The sequence below is a fragment of the Pollicipes pollicipes genome, unplaced genomic scaffold (assembly GCF_011947565.3).
Source record: "Pollicipes pollicipes isolate AB1234 unplaced genomic scaffold, Ppol_2.1 Scaffold_4740;HRSCAF=5597_pilon_pilon_pilon, whole genome shotgun sequence".
In the NCBI taxonomy this organism is placed as follows: domain Eukaryota; kingdom Metazoa; phylum Arthropoda; class Thecostraca; order Pollicipedomorpha; family Pollicipedidae; genus Pollicipes; species Pollicipes pollicipes.
In genome coordinates, this window is record NW_023596545.1 from 21,653,010 (window position 1) to 21,679,048 (window position 26,039).

General features: G+C 53.3%; 1 protein-coding gene across 1 annotated transcript in view; it reads right to left on the minus strand.

Annotated features, from left to right (window-relative positions):
* LOC119098059 (pleckstrin homology domain-containing family G member 5) overlaps positions 1–26,039 on the minus strand; it is a gene marked incomplete in the record, with an annotated part of 243,696 nt that overhangs the window by 44,374 nt on the left and 173,283 nt on the right. The window contains 5 exon segments of the mRNA XM_037220987.1: positions 685–782; positions 5,228–5,386; positions 19,063–19,132; positions 19,922–20,039; positions 24,381–24,486. Coding sequence (XP_037076882.1) covers positions 685–782; positions 5,228–5,386; positions 19,063–19,132; positions 19,922–20,039; positions 24,381–24,486 — 551 coding nt within the window.

Genomic DNA, 26,039 nt, shown 5'->3' on the forward strand with positions numbered 1-26,039 from the left:
CACGCACGACGCACGCACGCACGCACGCCGCACGAGAGAGAGAGAGATAGAGAGAGAAGAGAGAGAGAGAGAGAGATAGAAGCGAGAGAGAGAAGAAGAAGAGAATGAGAGAGAGAGAGATAGAGAGAGAGAGAGAGGAGAGAGAGAGAGAGAGAGAGAGAAGAGATAGGAGAGAGAAGAGAGAGATAGAGGACAGAGATAGAGAAGAGAGAGAGAGAGAGAGAGATAGAGAGAGAGAGAGAGAGAGAGAGAGATAGAGAGAGCGAGAAGAGAGAGATAGAGAGAGAGATAGATAAGAGAGAGAGAGAGAGAGAGATGATCTCTCTCTCTCTCTCTCTCTCTCTCTCTCTTCTCTCTCTCTCTCTCTCTCTCTCTATATATATATATATATCTATATATATATAATATATATATAAATATATATACATTATATATATCTATATATATATATATATATATATATATATATATATATATGTATCTGTCTATATATATATCTCTCTCTCTCTCTCTCTCTCTCTCCTCTCTCTCTTCTCTCTCTCTTCTCTCTCTCTCCTCTCTCTCTCGTCTCTCTCTCTCTCTCTCTCTCTCTCTCTCTCTCTCTCTCTCTCTCTCTCTCTCTCTCTCTCTCTCTCTTGCGATGACGGTTGATCGAAGAGTGTTCTGAGGCGCGACAGCTCTCACCTAAGAACGGATCCCTTGACGGCCGGCACGAACTCCTCGGGTAGCTCATCCGTGGAGCTCACGTCGAAGCTGACGCTGAAGCATTCCGAACTGGCCACCTGGCGGCAGAGCGCAAACTAAGACGTCACGGCGTCATCGGATGCGCAGCACGCTAAGCGGCAGTGACCACAGTGAGATCTTCTGCTGCGGCTGAGGTGACAGGGCTGCAAGGTGGCGTCGAGAACGCCTTCGTGACTTTAGTCCGGTCTGGGCCCCTGGACGGGATACACCTGTGCGGCTTTAGTCCGGTTTGGGCCCCTGGACGGGATACACCTGTGCAGCTTTAGTCCGGTCTGGGCCCCTGGACGGGATACACCTGTGCAGCTTTAGTCCGGTCTGGGCCCCTGGACGGGATACACCTGTGCAGCTTTATTCCGGTCTGGGCCCCTGGACGGGATACACCTGTGCAGCTTCAGTCCGGTCTGGGCCCCTGGACGGGATACATCTGTGCAGCTTTAGTCCGGTCTGGGCCCCTGGACGGGATACACCTGTGCAGCTTTAGTCCGGTCTGGGCCCCTGGACGGGATACACCTGTGCAGCTTTAGTCCGGTCTGGGCCCCTGGACGGGATACACCTGTGCAGCTTTAGTCCGGTCTGGGCCCCTGGACGGGATACACCTGTGCAGCTTTAGTCCGGTCTGGGCCCCTGGACGGGATACACCTGTGCAGCTTTAGTCCGGTTTGGGCCCCTGGACGGAATGCACCTGCTCGCCTCCCCCGAAATGCTACTCCCGAAAGCTTGCTGTGGCCTTGATGATGCAAATCCATTTCATGATGGCATAGCTGTGTCTAAGCTTTGGGGTTTATAGGGCTGGGCGCGAACTTCAGACAATATGCACCGCTCTCAGGGTGTTCCCAGACGGCACACCGGGTGGGAATAACAGCGGCTAGACCACGCTCGACTTCGTGGCAGGTCAACACCGCTTCACTCCAGTTGCACACAGTCCAGGGGCGCGGCGCAGGGCACTGGACCGGCCCACGGCGACAGCTGGGGCTGATGATCAAACGTTCATAACCGCTACATTCACAGCCATCATTTGCCGGCCCGCACTAGTGCTTCTCAACATTTTACCATGATACCTGTGATAAAGCCATAACGGTTTTTGCCGTGAGATTAGCTATGATCTAGCATTTTGACGGTGCAAACGCAAATGGCGAGCCGCGTCCATTCGTGAAGAAGTCGAATAACGTTTTAATATGACAAGGTTCATGTTTACTTGGTTTGTAAAAAGCGCAACATGAGCAGTTCTCAGGCACCAGCTCGAGCCCGGTGTTTCCTGGCGTATGATTTGTACGTCCTGAGCGAAATATGGCGTCACCGTCTTTAGAAGCACGTTTCTTTGCAAAATATTTGCTGCTTTGCTGCTGCCTTGTTGGCACCTTTTACTAGCCATCGTTTCGTCCGACCCGTTTCACGAACCAAAACGCTTCGAACTATACTTTTTCTTTATGTAAACACTTTGTCTCGATTCCATGGCTGCTGAGGACACACATGCACCTTCTCCCCAGATCCAGTCGGCCCCATGTCCACCACTTCCGGCCGATTTCCTTGCTCCTGGGCGCACGTCTCGCGCCGTTCCGCTCGCCACACTGTGATACCAGTCTGGCAGCGTCCCGTCGCGCCGCGCCCGCCATAATGGTGCTCAGGCCTCATGCCCAGGTCTGCGCCGGGCCGGCGGCGGCGGCTCCCGACGGCACCCACCCGCGGCGCGGGGGCGGGTCGGCGAATTGAGCCGGGCAGGGGTGGCGATGCGGGCGGATTCCCCGCCCACACACCCGCATGCCCATCACGGCCGCAGAGGAGCGCCCGCACCGCTCGGTGCGAGATGACACAGGCCGCGCCGCCGCCGCCGCAATCAGCGGCAATTCCGGTACGATCGACCAGCCGCGTGGCGGCCCTGTTTTGGCGCAGCGGGCCGATTGGTTCGGCACGAGCTGCCGTGGTTCACTCGCCGCCCGACAGGCGATTGGTTCGGCACGAGCTGCCGTGGTTCACTCGCCGCCCGACATGCGATTGGTTCGGCACGAGCTGCCGTGGTTCACTCGCCGCCCGACAGGCGATTGGTTCGGCACGAGCTGCCGTGGTTCACTCGCCGCCCGACAGGCGATTGGTTCGGCGCGAGCTGCCGTGGTTCACTCGCCGCCCGACAGGCGATTGGTTCGGCACGAGCTGCCGTGGTTCACTCGCCGCCCAACAGGCGATTGGTTCGGCACGAGCTGCCGTGGTTCACTCGCCGCCCGACAGGCGATTGGCGGGCCCTGATGCCTGGGCGGTGGCTGGGAGTGGGCCGGCCATCGGCGGCCGCCCGCCGCTGTACGGACGGCTCAGGCTGGTCCAGACAGATGGATAAAGCCCAGCCTCGGCGACGGCACAATAGGGAGACGCGATCACGATTCCCCGAGGCCGCCTCAGCCCGTCTCAGACATGATTGTCGCCATTAATGTTCAGAGTGCTCGTTCCAAGCGATGAATAATCCAGTTGATCGTGTAAAAGCAATGCGCTTTAGGCGTTAGATCTTCCAGGCTTAATGCCGTGCGTAATCAAAGCGAGGTTACGAGACGACGAAAAGGGTTCACACGACCAAAGCCTAGCAGCCGCGACACGCTTAAGAGAAAAAAACAACAATGCAATTTATCATGCAAGTTTTCTTTGCTTACAACATATCAACCTAATGCAAGCACTGTGCCAAGCGTTTGATAAGGCATTTCCTGTACAATCATATCTTCAAACGGCTATGATGTGTAGTTTCGCGCAATCGTTTAAATAACGTAGCAATGCTTGGAACTGACGACACTGGTGGCGCGCCGCACACGCCAGCCTTTCTCACGCTACGAGGTGGCTCTACTGCAACGATCTGGACGAATGTTGCGTGCGACGCAACAACACGTCCACTAATTGCGACTAAACCAATCTAGGTAACTTCCCTTGACGCCGGTTACGATAACGGCAGTACTTGATGTACTGTTTCTTCGTCACGCCTTGCGACCTGTTGTTCACAACGAGCGGCGCCTCATTCCCTCGCCTCACCTCACCTCATCCACGTCCCCCCGTCATCTAGCCCGTCTAGCCAGCCAGAGACCTAACCGAAGATCAGTCCAGCAGCCGCTGGTCGAGGTAGGCCAGCGCCCCGCCGGCGCCGGCGCCGGCGGCGGCGGGGCGGGGGTCCCCCGAGGGTCGTTGGCGGCCACCGGCCGGCTCGCCCGGCTCGCCACCAACGGCCAGCCTGCACCGGCTCGCCACCAACGAGCCAACTTCGCGCGCCGATGCCGCTCGATCGCGGCCAAAATAGTGCGTTCGTGTCGACCTGTGCTGCGCCCGCTGACCCGCGCTCATCGGCTGGCCACAACTCCTCGGCGCCCGATGTCGGGTGGAACGCTTTCGGAGGTGATTTGGGATCGATTACGGGTTGGAGGCTTCGCGCACCATTCGAGCGGTCCTAGTGGACTGAAATACGATGACTGTAAAACTTAGGATGGAGTTTGTAATGTATTGCTGGCCTGGAAAGGACTGTTGGGCATCATTCAGTTTGCAAAATGTCTGCCAGCAAAACAAAGAGCTAAAAACGAATGCTAAAATGCTGTTAATGAGTTGTGCTATTAACACAGCTTGCTCACTCATTTGGCCTTATATTCATCCGAAACGATAACGCTTTTTTTGCTGTAAACCAACCATGGAAACAAGAAGGCTAGTCGGCGAAAATCCACTAAGCTTGAGTCAGTGTCTCTGATTGAGCACTTCCATTCATTACCCGTGCTATAAAAGTCGAGGAAGCCCAGTAGCTGTCCCCACAGAGCACAGTCAGCTACTGATCCCAGGAAGGTCAGAGCCAGAGCCATAGACAGAGACAGAGACAGAGACAGAGACAGAGCCAGAGCCAGAGACAGAGACAGAGACAGAGACAGAGACAGAAACAGAGACAGAGACAAAGAGAGATAGATACCGAGATAAAGAACCGAGACCGAGATATATAGACCGAGATAGAGACAGAGACAGAGACAGAGGCAGAGACAGAGACAGAGACAGAGACAGAGACAGAGACAGCTGCAGAGACAGAGACAGAGACAGAGACAGAGAGAGGGAGAGAGGAGGCATACAATCACACACATGCATATATATATATATATATATATATATATATATATATCATATGGATAAGTAGAAGCAGATGGCCATCTTCCACCCCATGGTCAACCCCCAGCTGCTTCGATTTCTCCATTGTCCTAGTACCTTTGGGTTAAGGATTATGCCACGCACGAAGTTGGCTACGAATATGGATATGAAGTATGCCGTGCTTTCAAAAGGGCAAGATAAAGTGGCGCGGCTCGATTGGCTTCTGTACCACTATGATGCACGTCCGAAATCAGACGTGGTCACGCGTATTTGAGGTAGTACCCCTGCTCATACTTTTATCCGACGTGGGTTACACACAAGAAGACGCGCCGACACGGTATCCAGAACCGTAAACCAAGCTCTCGACGTCTCGCGGGGTCCGTGTGGCGCTCACCTTGTTATGGGCGGCCAGCTTCTTGCGGCGCAGCCCGCCGCCGGGCTCGGCCGGCCTGCCACAGGTGTCCGGCTCCGAGAGCCGGTCACTGTCCTCCTGGTGCACCAGCATGGCCGGGTCCAGGGTGTCAATGTGGGTCAGACTGCGCGACCGGCCCTGCTGGAAAACGGGAGCCAGGTCAGACTGAGGGACCCGCCGCCAGACCGGGACGCAGCAAGGGCACGGGTACACTGGGGAGGCGGAGATATGATCCGTCTGCGCGAGACGAGGCCGCGCTCAGACTGCGGGAGACGGAGGCCAGGTCAGACTGCGGTCAAAGTGCCGGAGAAGGGACGGCGTCAGACTAGCTGACAGAAGATACGCAGCCAGACTGCACGAGATGGAGCGCGGGCACGCTTGGTCACACAGCACATATTCAGATAGGCGCGCGGGCTTATCAATCCGTGTGGCGCCGTACAGGACTGTGCCAAGTCTGCCCTGTGGAATCCTGGCCTTTTACAACCAGCTGCCGACTGAACACTTTATAATGCTTCAGATAAGCGGACCGCTTTCCTCTGCACACAGTCAAATTCAGTGCCTGAGGACACGCATACCGACCCGACCGTGCTCCGTCGGTCACGGTGGCGGTCAGCTTCAGGCCGCCGCTGAGCTCTGGGACTTCAAATAAGAGGCCAAGAGGCTCCAGGACGAAACAGCCGGAGAACTACAAGTGTCACATATTGTCTATTGAATCTGAAATTGCAATACAAAACTTGGAAGTATAACAGAGTAGCGCGGGAAGATTCCTCATCACTCTAACGCAGCCGGTTTCCGCTCTAAGGGCCGGAAAAGGAACCAGCTTGATTAATACGGGCTAGCGGTCATCGAGCAACAAGCTAACGCGGAGAGTTCCATGAACTAGACCCAGGAATGCGCTGCACCAGTGTAGGCGATAGCGCGCAAATGGGGCGGCAGAGTGCGATTCCAGTGAGCTAGCATCCTGTATGTATATTCAGCAACGAGAGATTCGATCGATCACCAGTGCAACCTCTCTCCGAGTGGATATATCACTAGTGGTCAGCCAGCACGGAATGCGCTCTCCCCTGTACCTTCAGCCCGAACCAGCACCCTCATAGCGTGAGGTCACCGCCGATGGCGAACTTATCACACAGCAAGACGTAAGTGACGCGTTCGGCCAAACTTTCCAATCCGGGTCTCGCGATCCGTGTTCGAATCCCGCACAGTGCATAGTCGTTCTACTGGCTTGGGTTGCTGCAATGTCAACAAGCACAAATGTTTGAACGGTTTTATAATAAAACATTGGCAACAGCGCCAACACCATTCGGCGCTGCCCACGGCCAGGTCGGCGCTGAGGCTGCGGTCAGCCATGGCCGGCGCCCGGCGCGGCGTGTTTATGATCCGGAGCAGTCTGGCCGCCGTCGACGGAATATTGCGCACGTCTGACACAACGGTCAACAGCACGCTGGCCAATAGCGCTGATTTGCACGCGGTGCCCAAACAAGCCCAGTATCTGCGGCCGCTGCCAGTCAGAGCAAATGGGCGCCGCACTCTGCCGCCGCGCGATTACAAGCGGCGGAGCGACGCCAGCCGGGTGGTCGGCTGCCGGGTGACGCGGGCGTCTGCTCTCGGCGGCTGCGGCCGGCTCTCGGCCCATGCCCAACGCAGTCGGCAATCCCATGAGAGGACGTCCAGACAGCTGAGCTAGCATAGGCCGGCACTTCATGGAGACACCGACGCAACGGTAGCACTTCAAAATTTGCCCCCCCCCCCTCTCCCGAGTCTGCTGAAGGTCACACTGCAGTACATGAGATCCAATCCTACCGCGGTGTTCAGTATTTGTCATTACTCAGGCGTTGCCTGGTGGGCAACTGCCGATGGATGTACAGAACTGCCCTTCGTCTATTCAGGTCGACAGCCCTATGACATCTCCAGATCTGCCGATGCTGCAGCTGATTGCTGTTTCATTCTGTGACGACAGCTCTCGCCGATTTCTGAGCGGCAGCCATTAATCAAAGGCGATCCAGCTTTTGCCGGTAGAGCCTGAGCTTGGCGCTGACGAGCGGACAGGCAGTGACAGCTGCCGGACAAGCAATAACAGCTGCCGGCGAGTAGAGTGAGTGTCGTAGGGCCACCATGAGCAGACAAGCTGCGACAGCTGCCCTGGAGCAGAGTGGATATCTCAGAGCCACCGTGAGCGAACAAGCAGTGACAGCTGCCGGGGAGTAGCGGGCACACAGAGACAGTTGCCGGAGAGTAGAGTGGGCGTCACAGGGCCACCATCAGCGGCTCGAAGACCACTCAGTGTGGCTCTTGAGCCATAGCACGACGCCTGCTTTCACACACGTGCTGCAACGTCGTTGTTTCGGTTGCCGATGAGTTGACAATGAGTGGCACGATGAAATGTTGGCCGGGGCAGTATCCATATTCACTAATCGTTTTCGCGCGCAACATTTTAAAGCAGTCCCGCTGGAAAACCTGGAAACACGGTACAAGGATACCGATTTTTGTGCAAGTCTTAAACCACCATTCCTGCACATAGGTTTGTCTTATTTAGCCAACTTAACTGCCACAACAATGGCAGGTGAAAACGACCCGAAGCGAGAATATTTAGGTGGTGGTTTCCTCGAGTAATGTTAGCGACAGCTCTTTGCTGGCCCGCAGTTCAGCGTTTAAAAAGCGTCAGACGAGATGGGATTGCGAGCGCGCTGAAACGGTAGGCTCGGTCAGCATTCACCACCTCAATGGGTGCCCCTGGCGGCCGCACTCAGAGGCTGACAGTCTCAGGCTCGGGCTCTCGAGCAGGGCCACTCGGCTGCAACTGCTAAAGGAGGTAAGCGTCTGAATTGCAGCCAAGCTGAACTGATAGCTCGTCGAATTGACTGCGTGCTGGATGTAGAGGGTTGTTATGCTAATGAGCAACTTAATTGCATAACACCCGAAGGTATTGAGCTGCGTTCGGTAATTTGTAGATGTTGATAGGTCATGGTCGATGAGGAACAAACCATGCATTCCTGCCCTTAACCATCTAGTTCCTCTGTATGTGTATATTCGAAGAATGCTGTGGCGACACACCTAAATAATGACAAAATGGTATAACATAGCGTGACAGATAACATATTTTGGGCCCATTGTGTTAAGCTCGTTCATTTGTTTACCCATTGCAGATAATGACCACTAGCTATCATAGAACTCGTTGCTCGGCCATGGGAATGAAAGATATTTCTAAGCAACGTACATTGGTTCTGAACAAATTCTCAGGCACTGCAAACTCGGTATTGTCGATCATAATTTACGAGAGTCATATGTTTAAGCGGAGAAAAAATATTCCGACTTAACATTTTATCATTCATCCCCAAAATATATAAACAGTCCAGTTTCTTTCTACGACTCCCAATTTAAATGTCCGCATAAAAGACGCAATAGCTCTTTTGATCCTAGTAGATGAAAATGGCATATACAAGCAACCACGCCGGCTGCTTAAATTGATATTATATATATATATATAGATAGATACCTTTCCGGATTTCCAAAAAGTTATTAGTATTTGTCACCGACTTGCTCAGACACCTCATGGACTCAAGCATTTGATGAAAATCGTTCTTTTGCAAGTAAACTATTAAGGTCAGCACCAGTAAGCCGGAATGCGCGTTTAAAGTTCTGTTAGACTTTCAGGATCCACGATAACGTCTTACAACGCTCCGCAATACATACGCTGTTTGTACTTCTATGGCTGCTGTTGAACTGAACAACACAAAAATGTGCGGATTTATCACTTTGCTAACCATACTCCGCCCAAGTTAATAAAAAAACCTGTGGTGTATTCTATATTGGTTCTTTTTATATTACATATGTGCTTTATTTTAAAACATGGTTCTTTTTACAAGGGCACCTCGCAAAATTTGCATAGTAATCAAGCTTTTCAGGTAGCACTTTGGCGCATATCAATACCCTACTACCTGTTACTGCTTGCCCGAATCATTCTTTTTAAGTCCTGAGCCTTTCGTGTCACAGTTTGATCCTTCGCGAAGAAGCCAAACAAAAATTCTTCAAGTGGCTGTAGACGACTATTTCCTTTAAACGACTGCGAACTATAAGCGACTATTGAGAAATGTCAAGGCATAGGAAACAAGATAAATGCAAGGCGATATCTCAGAATGGAGTGCTCTGGTTCCAGTCATACTTTCACCGTCACGGCGCTCTTCGTTATAGAGGCAGTCTTGGCCTCACCCCCACGGGCTTGTCGGCTCAGATGTAACAATATGGAAAATAAACCATATAAAATGGTTGGTCGCACCCAGAAGCAACATTACTGTAACTGCATCAAACCCGCGGAAAAGCTGTCTTTATCTGAATGCGTAAAACTGAGGCACACGGACCTTCACTCATTCGACATCTTTCTTTCGGCGAGCAGTTTTGTCTTTGTGCTGTAATAATTCATCGAAATTATAATTATAGCAATTGGCCACTTACGACGAGCATGCCCAGTTTAGGTGCTCTCAGAATGCCACCATTTAAATGAGTATGTTTCTGGTGAAAAATAAGGTTCCACATTTTTTTCTGATGGTCAGATTCTTTTCAGTAAACACAAACCCACAAGACACTTCAAAACAAAATACCATAAAATAATGGCTGGCTGTGCAAGGCATGGCATTATGAGGATCATTGACAAGGAGGGCCAATCTGATGTCAATAATGCGATTTTGAACAAAGGCGCAAGTCAATATTCATTCAAGAATTACATCAAGGAACCAATGCAGCATTGTAAAAGGATCTCGAGTTGCAAGTACGAGACTGCGAACGCAACTGGCACAGGGTACGGAACATGCCGCTATGCATTCGATGGTGTCACGTAACGGGACTATTCTGGGGCTATCGGAAGTGCCAACATTTTTTCATTTTAAAAAAGCACTCCATTTCAGACCTCATCGTGTCGCGTGGTGGGACTGTTCACGCGTTGGGTAAAGTAGAGCTTGCGATTTCATCCTGAGATTGCTGCATGTAAATGACGCGGTCAGCAATTTCGACGAGGGTTTCTAATAAGCGGATATTGCTCACTGCAGGTGAAGGTGTTCAATGTCAGGCCAGTTTATTTCTCCCGCTTTCCGAATCACACTTGGCACATGATTGAAACACGCAGCACTTGACTTCGCTGAAAAGAGAGAGAGAGAGAGGAGAGAGAGAGAGAGGAGAGAGAGAGAGAGAGAGAGAGAGAGAGAGAGAGAGAGAGGTAATATATATATATATATATATATATATATATATATATATGTATATATATATATATATTATATATATATATATGTATATATATATATATATATATATATATATATATATATATATATATATATATATATACCAGCTCTCTGGGTGATCTGGGTGATCTGGGATCTGGGTGATCAAGAGAGCTGGGTGGCATACCAGCTCTCTGGGTCCGTCCTTGTCAACCTGGGACAGATCTGCTCCGATAACTCCTGAAAGCTTCCTTAATAACAGCTTCCATAAAGGAAAGCTCCTCTACGATGACACTCTATTTCTTACTACTTTCCTGTTATTCTCTTTGAAGCCGTTCGAACCCGGCTTCATTTTATCTGGTTTCCCTGCTTTTTCGGACCGACGATAAGAAGTGGTGCATGCCATGTTGAATCTGGGCCGAATGTGTCATGGATTGTGAAATCATTCCACTGCGTCGTTAGGGTCCATTCCATGCCTCGCGTCCGATTTCACAAACCATGCTCAGCGTTAGAAACCTACGTATTTCAACCTAAAATTAGGCGTGAGGGCGAAACTAAGACTTTGTTCGTTTATCTACGGTCACCTGCCTTTCAGTTTACTTCCACAGTTTCACCTGTCTTAAGGTATGCGCCCCTAAACACACCGCTCCATCCCCCTCAGTAATATGGATACCATTTCTTCCTTAATATACATTTGTCTATATCCTGCTGAAATAATTGCCCTAGTGCTGCAAACATTGACACTGTTGCCCTTTCCCTTAATAAGAACACGCCTATCAAAATACTGCCATGCGGATGATTGTCATCTGTCGTAACAGAACCTTAAGGAATGCTTGTAACCTGTTGATAAGGCCCCTTAAGCCTTCAGTCTCACCAGTAGTAAGAGTATGAATGCATATAAACAAAGACACCATCTAGCATTTCTGAGTACAAGTAACAGGCCATAGTTCTCAGACCCAAACATCCCAACCGGAAGAGCAGCACCGCTGCACCTACTCCTCTCGCTTCATTGCGGCTCTGGCCGCGGCACAGACCGGGACTTACGTCAGCGGCGACCCGACCACCGCCCGCAGCAACTTACTTCCACGTCGACCAGCAGCGTGGGCGTCTGAAACATGCGGCCCGTCCAAAGCATGAGCGAGTCGATCCTGAACGAAGTGTCGCCGCAGACGCTGCTGCTTGCCGACGAGCCGCGACGACTGCCGGCGGCGCCGGCGGCACGTCGCTCGGGCCTCTCGGGTCGCTCGGGCCGCCTAGCCTCCTTCATGCTGTGCCGGCGCACCGGACCACACGCCTCCACCGTCAGGATGTTGGAGTCGGAGCAGGAGGAGCTGGCCGAGCCGCAGCGTGCCCGGCAGACTCCCGCCTCCACGCGCAGCAAGTCGGCCGTCGCCGGCCGCCGCGAGGAGCCCTCCGAGCGCTTCTTGGCCGGCTGCGGCTTGTCGGCGCCGGACGTCTTGCGTCGGCAGCCCCAGGAGAGGGTGCGCCTGTGCGCGAAGTCGGCCAGCATCTCCATGGTGGTCAGCGGCGGCGGGGTGACACGTCCATGCCGCCGCTCCGGCGGCGACTGGTGTCCCGCGCCGCGCGCTCGGCCGCCGCGCAAGGCGCGCGCGCCGCATCGATCGCGCATAACGGCTAATCAGAAGCACCTCTGAACGCGCGCCGCGCACCGCGGCTGTCGGCGCGACTAATCACGGCCGCGGCGGCCGGGGGCATTGCCGACACCCCCACCCCATCCGACCTCAGGCGCGCCGCCCCGAACGCCGTCCGGAAGTAGGAGATCCCCGAGGTGCTGACTAGGTGAGACGTTGGTGAATCGCGCCGGCAGCCAATGGTTGACGGTGTAACGGAGGTGCCGGTCGTTTCAGCGGCGGCTGACTGGGGCGTGACGACCATGAGCTCACGAACACACAAACGCCGTTCAACGAAGCGTCAATTCCAAACAAACACTCCGAAGCCCCCCAGGGTTAACTACATCCGGGGCGGCCGAACCGCGCCAACAATACCGGTGACGAGGGGCCACTCACGCAGCCGGACAACACCAGGATAGCGACGCCGGCCTACGAGTGACGCGACCCCACTTGATGTCCGCCGGCTGGTACTGCGACCAGCTTGTCGTCACCTAATTGCGAGCTCTGTGTGTTGATGGCAGCGTGGACTGGCGGCAGCTGGCACCAGCATCTCCGATACAATGACGCATCACCGGGCTGGATCAATCGAAGAACGGGTCCATAGCAGCGTCCAGGCGGCCGACCAGGTGTACCGCGGTGCAGTCTACCTCCTGCAAATGCTTGCAGGTGACATCTAGTGGCGGGTTGTTGTAATAAACCGCATACGCGGCGGAGGGGAGGGGGGGGGGGGGGGGCGTGCTCATAGCGCGACCGGGTCTCAGCCTAAAAATGAGGGATGGAGCTTTTTCCTTGTAGTGATGGGAGCGGAATGAATTTTGGGTCGATGATTTCACCGCACCATACACATTTCCTAATCCATTATTGTATTAAGGGGAGGGCGACACACGTTGTGCACTCTTTTAAGGAGCGTCAACGACTGCGTTGGCTGTGTGAGCGTTCAGAGGCCATGGGCAACTGGGATGTGTGCCCAGTCCCCCACATGCCCATTGCGCTAACCAATCGGTCATTACGCCTCAAATTTCTTTGTTCAAGATAAGAAACACGAGATGTGGGTGCGACGAGCGAGGAGACGGAGGGGGGGGGGGGACTGGGTCTCATGCCCGCTCAAGAAATAGCACAAATTTCACCCATGCCACCGATGATCGCTTTCAGTGGTCGACACCAGCCGTGCTTACTGAGAGAAAAGTTGTCAGAGTGTAATACTTGCTTTCAATGTCTGCTTTCATGGAAACTGAGCATACCTGCTGAACATTCTCAAGAGTCGTAAAGAATAACTGAGACAAAATATTAACATTACATATAGACTTCCTGTTTGAACTATCGTCCCTTCGTCTCGATGATGTAGTCGGAACAGACAACTATCGTCCAGACGGCTCGACAACCGGACTCTATCCTGTCCTGGACTCTACCTTGGAACATCATCCTTGTCCGGCGTTCTACCACTGTGCAATCACGGACATAAAGACGGGTCGTGACGCATACATGGCTGAAAGCCAACCAATATTTAGTCATTCTTAGAACTCAAAGAATACCTGCCGATGGTGGAAAAATTTACTGGACGAAATGCTTTCTAGTTTACTACCTGTGTGCTAACGGAAAGTGGTGATAGTATGATTTCTTTTGCATCCAGATTATCTTCACATTTGGACACTTAATTCCAAAGATATTTTTTGCTTTACCAGGTTGCGGGAACTTTTATATTCATGCGCCTAGTGCGTGTGGAATTTCGTTTGACTCAGCTGTTTGTCGGCTGAACTAGAGGCCTGCAATGTTTGGTCGCACGATTCCCTGGTGGCATCAACACCACATCGAAAGCCGGCGGAAGCAGTTGATGCGGCTGAGCTTTATTACTGACCGCGTCCAGGTCGGCTTCGATGGGCTGAAATGATGGCTATGCACAACCGACCACAAGTCCAGATAACTTACGCATGAAAGGGAGTCAACGCACTCCAATTATACCTGGAAGTCACCGGAAAATGTGACAGCCAACTTCTATCAAGCGTGACCTGATGACCTCAGATGTCAACTGAGTCCGGCTACCATTCGCCCTGAGAGCCAGAAGGCAACCAACAACAAGTCTTGTGCGGTACCTGAGCCCATTACTCTATTTAATAGCTCAGAGTCTGTCATTCTTGAGCCAGCCATTTGAGGCAGCGGCCTAGCAGACACCGTTGTGCACCAGGCACCCGGGTGATGAGTCCGTGATCTCTTTGGGGCGCAGGGAGGGTCATCGACGCGTGGCCGGGCCCGGCTGCCACGGCCTGGTCGATGGGGGAAGGGCGGGCCGGGTCAGCCGCTGCCGGAGTTCTCATCGGCGCCGGCCGACCGCCGGCTCCGCCAGCCGCGACGGCCGACAACAGAGCGGCGGCGTGCCGCGTGTGTCGGCCGGCGCCTCTGGCAAGCCCATTGCGTCCCAGGTTAAGTGCTGCGGGGCGGCCGCCGCGGCCGAAGTCACGGCGGGGGCGCCGAGACCCCGCAGCGCCGGATACCGGCCGCTAACGTTGATTTCAGGACTGCTCCGGAGCAGTGTGTCGAATAGCAGCATTATGAAAGTCAGTGGGGTAATGGGAACACGGTAATCGCGGAATTGTGCAGTCCAAGCTCCACGCTCGATGCATTGGGGGATGGCTGACGCTGGCAACCTTCGTCCATAGTTAGCTATGTACTCCATTAAGGAAGCGACGCAACAGACCACATATGACTGGCTAGTAACGAAAGCTATCATCTAAAATAAAATGGAATAACATCACGGCATTTTCAATTAAAGTGCCAAGTTAAAATTCTCACCAAAAACTTTCAGGCAACGTTTTTACCCGCTAAAGATAAGTGAAGCTTTATCCGATAAAAAGACAGGATAGTGACCCGCACCTTTCTGTGCAACGCGCGTTGCCTCCATCCAAGCGGCAGACATTAACACACAAGTGGAATGGTTAATATGCAGATACCCCAACTACTCCATAACAGTGGACTAAACGTCACTTCCAGATGCCGGCCCGCCAAGGTGTGCTGCTCCCGGTCGGGTCTGGTGCATTTTAGAACCACTCATACTAATGGGCCATTAATGGCACAGCCAGCCTCAAACTTTGACACGCTTCGATTAAGTGTTTTCCAAGGTTTCCACAGTTTAATCCATCTGAGTTTTACATGAAGCGGATTAGCCGCCATACATGCACTATTGCGTTACAGGGGAAAGCCGGCTTACGTGTGACATTACGTTACACCGGACATCCGCCATACGTGTGGTATTACGTTACACCGGACAGCCGCCATACGTGTGGTATTACGTTAACGGCCCCAGTGCTTCCAACGAGCCCCTCAAAAGCCCTGCCATTTCATTCGGAGCGCCAGGAGGTTTTTATCCTTAAACGTCCATGTAGTTGTTAGTTGATATTTCACGTTCCAACCAAATGCCAGGTCTAAGCGGAAACGGATATACACTGAATGAATGTGGCTGCCATAATAAATCGATGTATCTTGCCGTACCTCGCCGACTAAAAAATGTTCGAGAATGCTATGGGCATGAAGTAAGCACAAGTATAATCTCACACCACTCTACCAGAAAACGTCAACTATGTAAAGAACATAGACCTGTAGCAGTCTTTTAAAAAAATCTCCCCTGCATGCACGGCCGCATCTCGTCTCGTCTCTGTGCGCACAACATTGATTTGGCATCATTTGTGTCAAATCATACACTTCTATTGGATGCGTCTCCGTAATAGCATCGACAACGTGCTCAAGCGAATGCGAATACATGTCAACACGTGGATTTGTTTATGATGCACATTGTAAAGCCGTCGGTTGAAGGCATATGAATCTTATCAAGCGTCTCGTATCTTGTTTGCAAGAGGTACACACCCATTTGTTTGGTCGAAAATCATTACTTTATTGAGGAGACTTATCTTCCAAGAGCGCGTGCATCAATTAATAAAATAATTACATTCAAATGCTGCAGCATGTGCTTGTGCCGTTACCACAACGCATGAGCTTTCGCCAACGGACAGGGCAAAGGCAGGTCTTCCACGAACGAGAATCATTTTACATTAACACCAGGTTTGGGCGCCGTGCTAAAAAGATCAATGATCGGCAACATGAGTCGGAGGTGGGAGGGCCATCGATCACAGGTCTACAGAGAGCTGAGTGAATGGGGCCACTGATAACGAAAATGCCATAACAAGGCCACGGAAGAGAATCACTCAATGATTAACTGGCGAAGTTGGCAGTGATGACATAAAAGTAGCGTGTTAATCGGAGCTAATATAAATATTATAATTCATGTGAATGAAAAACGCTTTGTTCCTGCATGCAAGCAAAAGTATGAAAGACCTGAAAAAGCAAAGCGAACAACAGTGTATGCTGAGACATGGCTGTTGTGGAAGCGTAAGTGATACTATTAAAGCAGCGCATTAGAGCCCACCATGGACAGAAATGAGACTAGAGTCGAACCCCTTGCGCGCTGTATATTTCAATGTTTATGACAGCAAATAGCCTGAAAAGATATCATTTTGCTAATTTACCGGAACCTTCATTGATATAGAGCAAAACTGGAGCTAACGTTCCCAAGCCAACGGCATGAGAGCAGACCTCACGAGCGGCACCAGCCTCCGTCGAACACAGAGCGCCTCGCCCCGGCTCGGCTCGGCTCGGCTCGGCTCGGCTCGGCTCGGCTCGGCTCGGCTCGGCTCGGCTCGGCTCGGCTTGGCTCGGCTCGGCTCGGCTCGGCTCGGCTCGGCTCGGCTCGGCTCGGCTCGGCTCGGCTCGGCTTGGCTTGGCTTGGCTCGGCTCGGCTCGGCTCCAACCGCGCTCAAGCAGTGGAGACACCACCTGCGTCACGGCTAATTAAGGCAATCACCGGTAACGACTGCAACTTCTGCCGTAAAAAGGGTCGCCTCCACCCGAACTCGGCACATAAACAGCGGGGTGGAGCACCGTTGGCGCGGCCGAAACGACCCCTTAACAATCGAGGTCGGCAGCGGTGACGCACGTGTCGACCGATTGCCAGCCGGCCGGTGGTGGGGCACGGGTGGGCCGGCTGCGCGGCGGGCCTGTCGCTAGTCCGGTTATCATATGCCAGGGCGCACCAGGCCTGGGGTGAACTACTGGGATGCATTGCTGCCGTGGACGAACATGAGTGAAGCATAGCACCCGAATGACGACGATGTGGCACACTGGTGATGGAGGCGTACTGATGCAGAGCAAACGCGACGGGGTGGGCTAATGTAAACACTGGTGATGGAAGTGGGACTGATGTGGAACACACATAATGCAGGTGGACTGATGTTGCAGTGGACCAACGTGATGGATGTTGACTACTGGTGCTGGGAGCGGACTAGTTTTGAGCGCTGACGCTACAGGTGGACTGAAGCTATGCATCGATTTCTGGCCCCGACGGATTCCTCCATGAGCGGCGTGCTACGCCTTGCGTACGCCGGCTTAAATACCCCGCGACCCGGCCGCCCAGTCGGCCTTCCGACATCACCGACGGCCTGTCTCGAGACGGCCGTCATTATGATCGAGCGGCCCTTGCGCTGCGTTGATTGGGCAGCTACTCGTTATGCTTGCCGAGCGAATGAGCTACTGAAGCGCCGACTGAAACTGGCGGCCGCAAAAGCAGACAGCTGTCTGAAGCTGGCGCCTGCGAAAACAGACAGCTGTCTAAAGCTGGCGCCCGCGAAAACAGACAGCTGTCTGAAGCTGACGCCCGCGAAAACAGACAGCTGTCTGGAGCCGGCGCCCGCGAAAACAGACAGCTGTCTGAAGATGGCGCCCGCCAAAACAGACAGCTGTCTGGAGCCGGCGGATGCGTAAACACACAACTGTCTCCATCTCTGAGAATAGCAATTCTGCAAGTTTTATGTGCAGCACTCAGATGAGCTGAAAATGCTGAACATGAACGTGCGAATGTTTGAGCAGTTACTCGAGCCTAAGCCATGCAAAACGATAGGCAAATTATTTCATCCCGGCAGGAAAGTTCCAGGAATTCGGAATCACTTACGCCAGGACATCTGGCATTGGATGCATTCAATTCCGCGAAGCGTTGCTCACCAATGCTACCAACGCACCTCCATCACCGCTCTGAAAGAACTCGACCAGTGCAATGATCGTGGATAAATAAATATTGCCTCAGCGAAGGTGATTTTCAAACAGGTCGTGATTTTCTGAGCCATTTTACGTGGTAAAACCGTGGGATAGCGTACCAATTGGCAATCAGCGATGGCTACTTTAGGGGTGCACAGCGCCTGTTGATTCGGGTAGCAGCTGTCTGGCGCGCCGGAGCGGGCTACAGTCGCTGTTCCCGGCAGCCGGCGGCACCACCGCCCGGCAGCGAGCACCCAGTGAGGCGCACCACTGCCCGGCAGCGAGCACCCAGTGAGGCATACTGTTCGCCGGCAGCCGGCGGCACCACCGTCCGGCAGCGAGCACCCAGTGAGGCATACTGTTCGCCGGCAGCCGGCGGCACCACCGTCCGGCAGCGAGCACCCAGTGAGGCATACTGTTCGCCGGCAGCCGGCGGCACCACCGCCCGGCAGCGAGCACCCAGTGAGGCTCTCCGACCCGCCCACAGGGTCGGGCTCGGCTGCGCAGCCAGCCAGACACACAATGGCGCTTTGATGGGGGCTTCAGAAACATCTGGGAAACTACGGGCACGGCGAACATGATGAGATGACCATTACCTTCATGACGAAGACCACGCAGAACACACCCAGCGTCCCTGACAAGGGCTTAAGTAAACTTAAGCGATTCGTTACGCGGAAGCTAGGCAAAATGAAGATTCCAGCCGTAGTTCTGGGAGCTAAGTGAAGATTCCAATCGTTTTTTCTGGGAGAGAAGTGACATAAGTCTTGTACGTCCATGCTGCCACTGTCATTCCTTGGCATGCATAATTCATAGAGATGGTGGTCTCGTTCTCGTTTGATCTAGAATGACAACTAATATGTGTCGTGCGCTTTTAAGAAGTGTGAAATGTACTCACGTCCTTTTTCTGGCGATAGCAAGCCTTCCTTCTAGTGAGCTTGTTTCGTTTCTTTTCTTTCTTCAAATCTCTGCAACACATGGATCGTCATGCAACGCTTCAGCAATAGCGCAAATGTCCTAAAGTAAATGCTTGAGGTTTTCTGCAGCAAAGCAAGGCAGACTCAGGAATGAGTTTTCGTGTAGCGTGACATATGACGCGTATCGCATATCATGCATATACCAAATCATGCAATAGGTGCACGGTACACATTTATCCGTGTGCGCGCCAAAGACGTGAGCAGTGCTCAGCTTAGCGTTAGACCACATGGAGCTCTTGCTACAGGGCCATGCGAGAGCTGGCCCACGGAGATTTAAACCATACGCGTGGCCCCCGTTGTACAGCATTTAGAGACGTGTCCTCCACACAGATTCAGCACCGCACGACCAGTCTTCCAGGGTTGAAACATGGCTGACGTGCTTGACGTGCGCATCCAGACCTGCTGACGGCCGCGCGGTGGTGTGCACCACGCTGGCATCAAACACCATATCAAGAGGAGGCAGCGCTGGAGAGGGGGGGGGGGGGGGGCCGCCACGCCGTCGGCGCGCCCACCTCCAGCCAGGATCCCCGACCCGTCTCGGGTGCGGGTCCGGGTCGAAGGCTCGGTTCCGGGTCGCGCTGCCGTCGCGGCCCGACACGAGACGGCGGGAGCAACGTGAGCCTGCCTGCGCCACCGAAGACCACGCCCGCGTCCGCCCCGGTGCTGCGGAAAGCGCGCAGCGGGTGCCGACGACCGGGCGGAGGCCGTCCATCAGGAGGGAGAGGGCGCTGCGCTGTTGGCCACAGGGCGACGCTGTAGATCACAGCCGGCTGTACTCACATCCGGCAGTCGTCCTTTCCCCTCTGGTGTTGCGCGGTGTCGTCTTCGATGTCTGAAATGCAGTCGATCTGCGCTGGCAGGGAGAAGGCGTTGCTGGCGATCTTCTGATTCGCAAGACCTGCAGGGTGGAGACATTTCTCACGACTAAAGCGTTGGTTCAAAAGAGCGTCCGATCAGGCCTCTCATGGCCACATCATTTTTACTGTCGCGGAGAAATATAGTGAAGCGAGCTGCAAGCTGCGTCATGTCTTCATGAGACGGCGTTGTGACAAACTTAGCGCACAAATGCAAAAATTATAAAAAACAAACTTATCGCACAAAGTGGAAACTTATAGATGAATGCTTTGTGCTCCACAGTTTGGACACAGTTTTCCTCGCACACAAGGAGAGAACTGGTAAGGTCTTGCCCAATTCATTGCAGTGTAACAAATTGTAGTGCAAATTCAATCAGCATACCTTGCAGGTTATCTGGATATGGTATGGACAGGTTCCGAAATCATGACCACGTGTTCCTCTATGTTCTTGATTCGCGACATTCACTTTGATTGCTTACATTCACATCGACTCAGCCGCTGAATCAAGCCCTATTTAGCTCGACTTAGATATCTTGAATTGATGATTAATTGAATCAAAGCCCGTAACATGTTTTTACCGCGAATCGAAGGGTCGTGAGTTGCTCTAGGCCCCATTAGACCTGATTCGTAAGGTGTCAAATCAAGCACATATTACGGACTATTTGGGTGAAACACACAAATAATGTTGCCAACCACCAGCATGCCTGCGCTTTGCTTATAATCAGTTCCGTGCGCTTATATTCCCCAATGCATCTGATGAAATTAAGGTAATCAAGATTGAATGTCTGGGCGCGTTTGGCCGAGGAAAAATGATTCCCCGACTAACTATCTCTCCGATAATCATCCACGGAGATTCTCTTTTTACGTTTGGCCCGTCTGGAAATTATCCCCAGATTCGCATCGAATGCACCATGCACAGCCAACGATCACGGCTATGCATAGCAAAAACAGATTCTCCGTCTTGACCATGCTCTGAAGATTTTCCGGAATTCTCCCTCGGCACGGAAAATTATCCGGGATGACTTTCCGTGTCGGCAGTGGCGAACACCATTCCGAAAGTTTTCCAATATTCTGAATAATATTCCCAGATCATCCAACGGCCGAACGCGCCGATTATCATTGCCGAACACTTGACCCACCCATACTAGCGCCACGTGGTGGTAGATCATGACACTACTCCTTACTCAAGACGCCACCGCCTAGTTCCAGCATGCGGCCACGCCTCTGAGAACTTAGCGTATATCGCTTAAGACGCCAGGTAGACAAGACACGAAAGGCACTGATACCTTTGTTCACCCACCGCGCGACCACGTCTAAAATGTCCACGCGTCAGAAATCGATCGGAGGTCTAAGAGATGAAATGCTGGTACTGCAGCTGTTTTCTGTATTTTACTGTTTTCCCTTAGTTTTCCGTTTCCTATAACATGACACCAATCTACTGCGAGCCAATGCCTGTAAATCTCACCCATTGAACCCCACATATTGCGGATTTAAAGCCGGCGTTTGATCCAGCTTGCGTCACGTACGCCTCGTTGCCGTCACGTGCCATCAAAAGTGAGCTACAATGCCAGCTTGTATGGTCCCCGATGACGTTTTGCTAATCGTGCTTTTAATAAACTTGAGCGGGCGCCAATTTGGAGCCGGGCGCGGTGCTGGCAGCATCGCGGGGAAAGCACCCTGGGCGGTATGTCGGCTACATCCAAATCTGCTGGAGACAGCGGCGCTTGCCATCCACTCTATCGCAAAACCACACCACATGTGAACCACTGAGAAAGTGGTCCCGCAGTCTAGCTGCTTGCAAATGATCGCTGTCAGCTCGGACGCGGGAGCGCATCACCAGCTGGAGCAGTGAAGGGGTGGGGTGGGGTAGCGCTTTTGAAACAATACGAAACTGTTACACAAATACTTTGCATGGCTAAATGCCCCCACGCAGAAGGCTATTTCTGCCGCCCCAGCTCCTGTGCCCTAGCAAACAGCCGCGGCGAGCAACGGAAGGTCAGGGCTGGCCGGTGTTGGCGTTTGACCTGCCGGTCGGTCCCGTGTTGCCATGGGGACGCCACTGCCACGCGGACGGCGAATGGCTCAGCTGACTCGCCCCGACGACCCGGCTATGGTTAGCCACCGCCGGTCAGCAGAGGTCGTACCTAATGGGGCCGGTTATGGGGCTCGCTTTGTGCCGCCACTGTCGCCTCGGGCCGCCCGCCTGTGGCGCATACAATCGCAAAGGCATGGCACAGAACAAAGGCGATAAATGGACCAGCCGTCCTTACAACGCTACGGAGGTGGCTGCGGACACACAATCCCTGCAGAAACTAAAAGCACAGCAGCAGCGTGTTGAAACGTCGCACCGCTAAACCGTATTAACAGTTCCTCGGAACAAGCGAACACCTAAGGAATCTGGGAGCAGGTAGACCTGACATGACACAAGTCCAGTCGTCTCGGAAGTCCACGGGTCTGACGCCCCAGGTCGTGCTCACATCAACTACCAGTAGGTATTGGTCCAAAATGTCTACCGGAACACATTATTTCATAACACGCTTAAGTATCTAGGGTCGCGGTTTTTTCGGATATTCTGACACATTACGGCAAGGTGGTTTCACACGCGTCTTCCATCTCTCGCACCTTTTGTGCGGTTCTTTTCCTTGCAATCATTGACAGCTCTGTCGCTCCATCAGTGTAAGTACAGCTTGCATGGTATCATGCTTAAGATCTGGCTGAAAGATAAAGCGGGCAGAGGAAAAGATCCTTGCTTGAAACGCCCAGCCTGAAAACAATAACACATTGTCGATGGTGAACAGTACTTTCAAGACGGAGTTTTTGGACCTTGCATCTCAAGTTACGTCCGCAGTCACGAGATTTTTACCACATGCGCACCACCCAGGTGATAGCTAGAGAAGGAAGCAGAAGTAGGAAAGATAAAGAGACCGGAGAGCCAAATAACAGAGACCTTTGGAGCATGAGTATATATGTGTATATATATATATATATATATATATATATATATATATACAGATACACATATATGTGTATAAATGTATGTACGCATAGTTATCTGTACTTTTAGAATTGTACGTCTTAACGAAATCTGCGTATAGCCATGTGTGCCATATTTGTAGGGGCTTCTAGGGACCTAAAAAACCCTTTTGGTTCTTCTAGAAGTTTTCGTACAGCTTCGGTTTTCATACGGCTCATAGTCTCATAGCACAGTCAGGTCATAGCGCGGTCGCAGACAGGTTAAATCATAGGCTCATGGCACACATAGGGCTCTCTAGATATTCATATCTGTTTTCTAGAAGCCGCTCTTCAGGTTTTCTACCAAAGCCCTGCATGTATGTTTATATGTAATTGTCTTGAAACAGCACACATGTGCTGCTCCAGCGCGATTTTAGCCGAAATTTGTATATTAATGCCCCGTCACATCCTCTCCGGCACAATTTTCTATGGCAGCTTTTTTGACCCCAGCTGCCTTTTGTACGATTACACCTGGGGTACGGCTCTGACAAAGGTAGAAACATTGCACTTCCGGGAACAAATATTACCGACACACGGGCCAATGGATGCATATGTCGGGCGAGCCGTTACGGGCAAGCACACGTAGGGAGCCACACAACGAAACAGACCGACACTGGCGAATGCATGTCGACGCTGGGCCGGGCCAACAGACATCTAACAGTGCATATGGGCAAGGCGGCCCGACGTTATCGCGACAGGAGACAGACATACGAGCCAATCTGTGTCGTAGAAATCAGTTGCAGGAACATCAACTAGGGATGCAGTTTTTACGTGCCGCTGCCTTGAGTGCAGCGTACGGACCAAACAGAGCGTCGGCTTTCGGGTCGACCAATCGAGACTCACTATCCAGCGCCTCTGTCAGCGTGGCGAGTGCATCTGGTGCTGACATAAGATCTATGAAACCCTAAAACCAAGTCAGGTATGACTGAGCCTGTTGTCTGGCGTGACATTATCTGACTGAATCATATCATTATACCTTGCGGCTTACTGCATGCACAGCTTTGTTTCTTGCAAGGTTTTGATTACGTACGTGTATGCCAAACCAAGCCTACACGCGCCGGGGGTGGGACTGTGGAACAGGTACTGGTACGACAGCGGCCGCTACGCCCTCGCCGGGCGGTAAGCTGCCCCAGCATTCTTGGCGGATAAGCTGAGCCGCTCTGGCGTTCTCGGCGAGAACTGAGCTTCCCTAGCATCTTCGGCGGGGCCTAAGGTGTCCCGACATTCTCATTAGGACAGCTGAACCACCCAAGTGTTCTCGGCAGGGAACACTACACCGCACCAACGTTCTCAGCAAAAACTGAGCAACCCTAACGTTCTCAACGAGAGCTGAAACCATCCCAGGGTTCTCAGCTGCCTTGCGTCAAACTCACCGGGTGACAGGGCGAGCTCGATGTTCTCGCTCTGCGGCCGGCCGCGGACGCGACTCCTCTCCTCGGCCGCGTCCGGCGACGTCCGACTGCACAGGCTCGGCCCAATCTGAAACAGGCGCGCCGGTCAGCAGCCATCGAGAGGACCCAGGCTGCTCACCACCAGCACAGCTGAAACGGGCTCCGAATTTGTACAGCTGGAGTGTCGCAGATTCGAACGGCGCAAAGCTTACGAAAGGAAGTTTCACACTGAGTAACACAAAACACGAAGCATTCTGCAGCTTAAACAATTGCCCGGATTTTTACCACCGGAAGTCCGGCGTTGCACATGTACGGACTATTACAATAGCCTAGAGGGATACAGTGACATGGACCCGGCGTGTCAGCCTATCCCGCTGACTGCAAGGAACAGACGCGGCCTCACTCAGGCACTGCGATTGTTCCTTTCTCGACGATTTTACCTGACCACCATAGACACTGCTTGCTTTGGGTTCTACTCTTACGGTGTCCTGTGCCTTACGGAACGCACCCTAGCGGCTGACGGTAGTGGCTGCCGACCGCCCTTTCTAGTACGGCCATGTCATGAGGTGACCGCCTGCTGGTACCGCATTCCATCGCCGGCCATACCATGACACCGGATGGGCTTACTCGACTGCACTGCCATGTTTATCAGTAAGGACGCCCTACCCATTGAGAGCCGGCCTCGTTTTCCTGCCTAAGCAAAATTACGTTGCATAGGCGTGTATCAAGTACATGGGGGGATCACTGTTTTCATGGAAGCCATGCAGAGGATAAAGGGCTGTTACTAGCTAATTGATCTTTAAGTACATGCGCACTGGACACAAAATCACCGTGACCCCTACAATGACCCGTCAGAACCAACGTCGAACATTCCACAGTGCCTCTGCTGAGTGCGAAGCTCCGCCGCGTGACAGCGATGCCCCGGCTCTAGCCTGGCCCGAGCAGGGCAGCGCCCTGTCCATCAGGCCCCGGTCCAATCAGCCAAGCCAGGCCTCAGCGGAGCCCAGCATCAGCGGAGCTCGGCCTCAGCGGGGCCCGGGCTTCAGCGGAGCCTGGCCTCAGTGGGTCCCGGCTTCAGCGGAGCCTGGCCTCAGCGGAGCCCCGACCTCAGCGGAGCCCGGCTTCAGCGGAGCCTGGCCTCAGCGGAGCCTGGCCTCAGCGGAGCCCGGCCTCAGCGGAGCCTGGCCTCAGAGGAGCATGGCCTCAGCGGAGCCCCGGCCTCAGCGGAGCCCGGCCTCAGCGGGGCCCGGCTTCAGCGGAGCTCGGCCTCAGCGGGGCCCGGCTTCAGCGGAGCCTGGCCTCAGCGGAGCCTGGCCTCAGCGGAGCCTGGCCTCAGCGGAGCCCCGGCCTCAGCGGAGCCCCGGCCTCAGCGGAGCCCGGCCTCAAGCTGCAGCCGCCGTTGGGGCGTGTCGGCCTCGTCCAAAAAAGCGCCGCGGTCGCCGTTGATAAACGCCTGTCGCCGCCCGACAAACCGGCGTTGTCGGGCGGCGATAAACAGCCAGCTGGAGAACTAAAGACCAAGCCGCCGGTCCGGCCTCCGTGCCGTTACAGTCTAGCGGGCAAGGGAGGAGGCGCGGCCCCTGAGGCAGACCTGCGGAGCGACGGGTGGAGGCAGCCGGCCGTGATGATGTGTCAATCGAT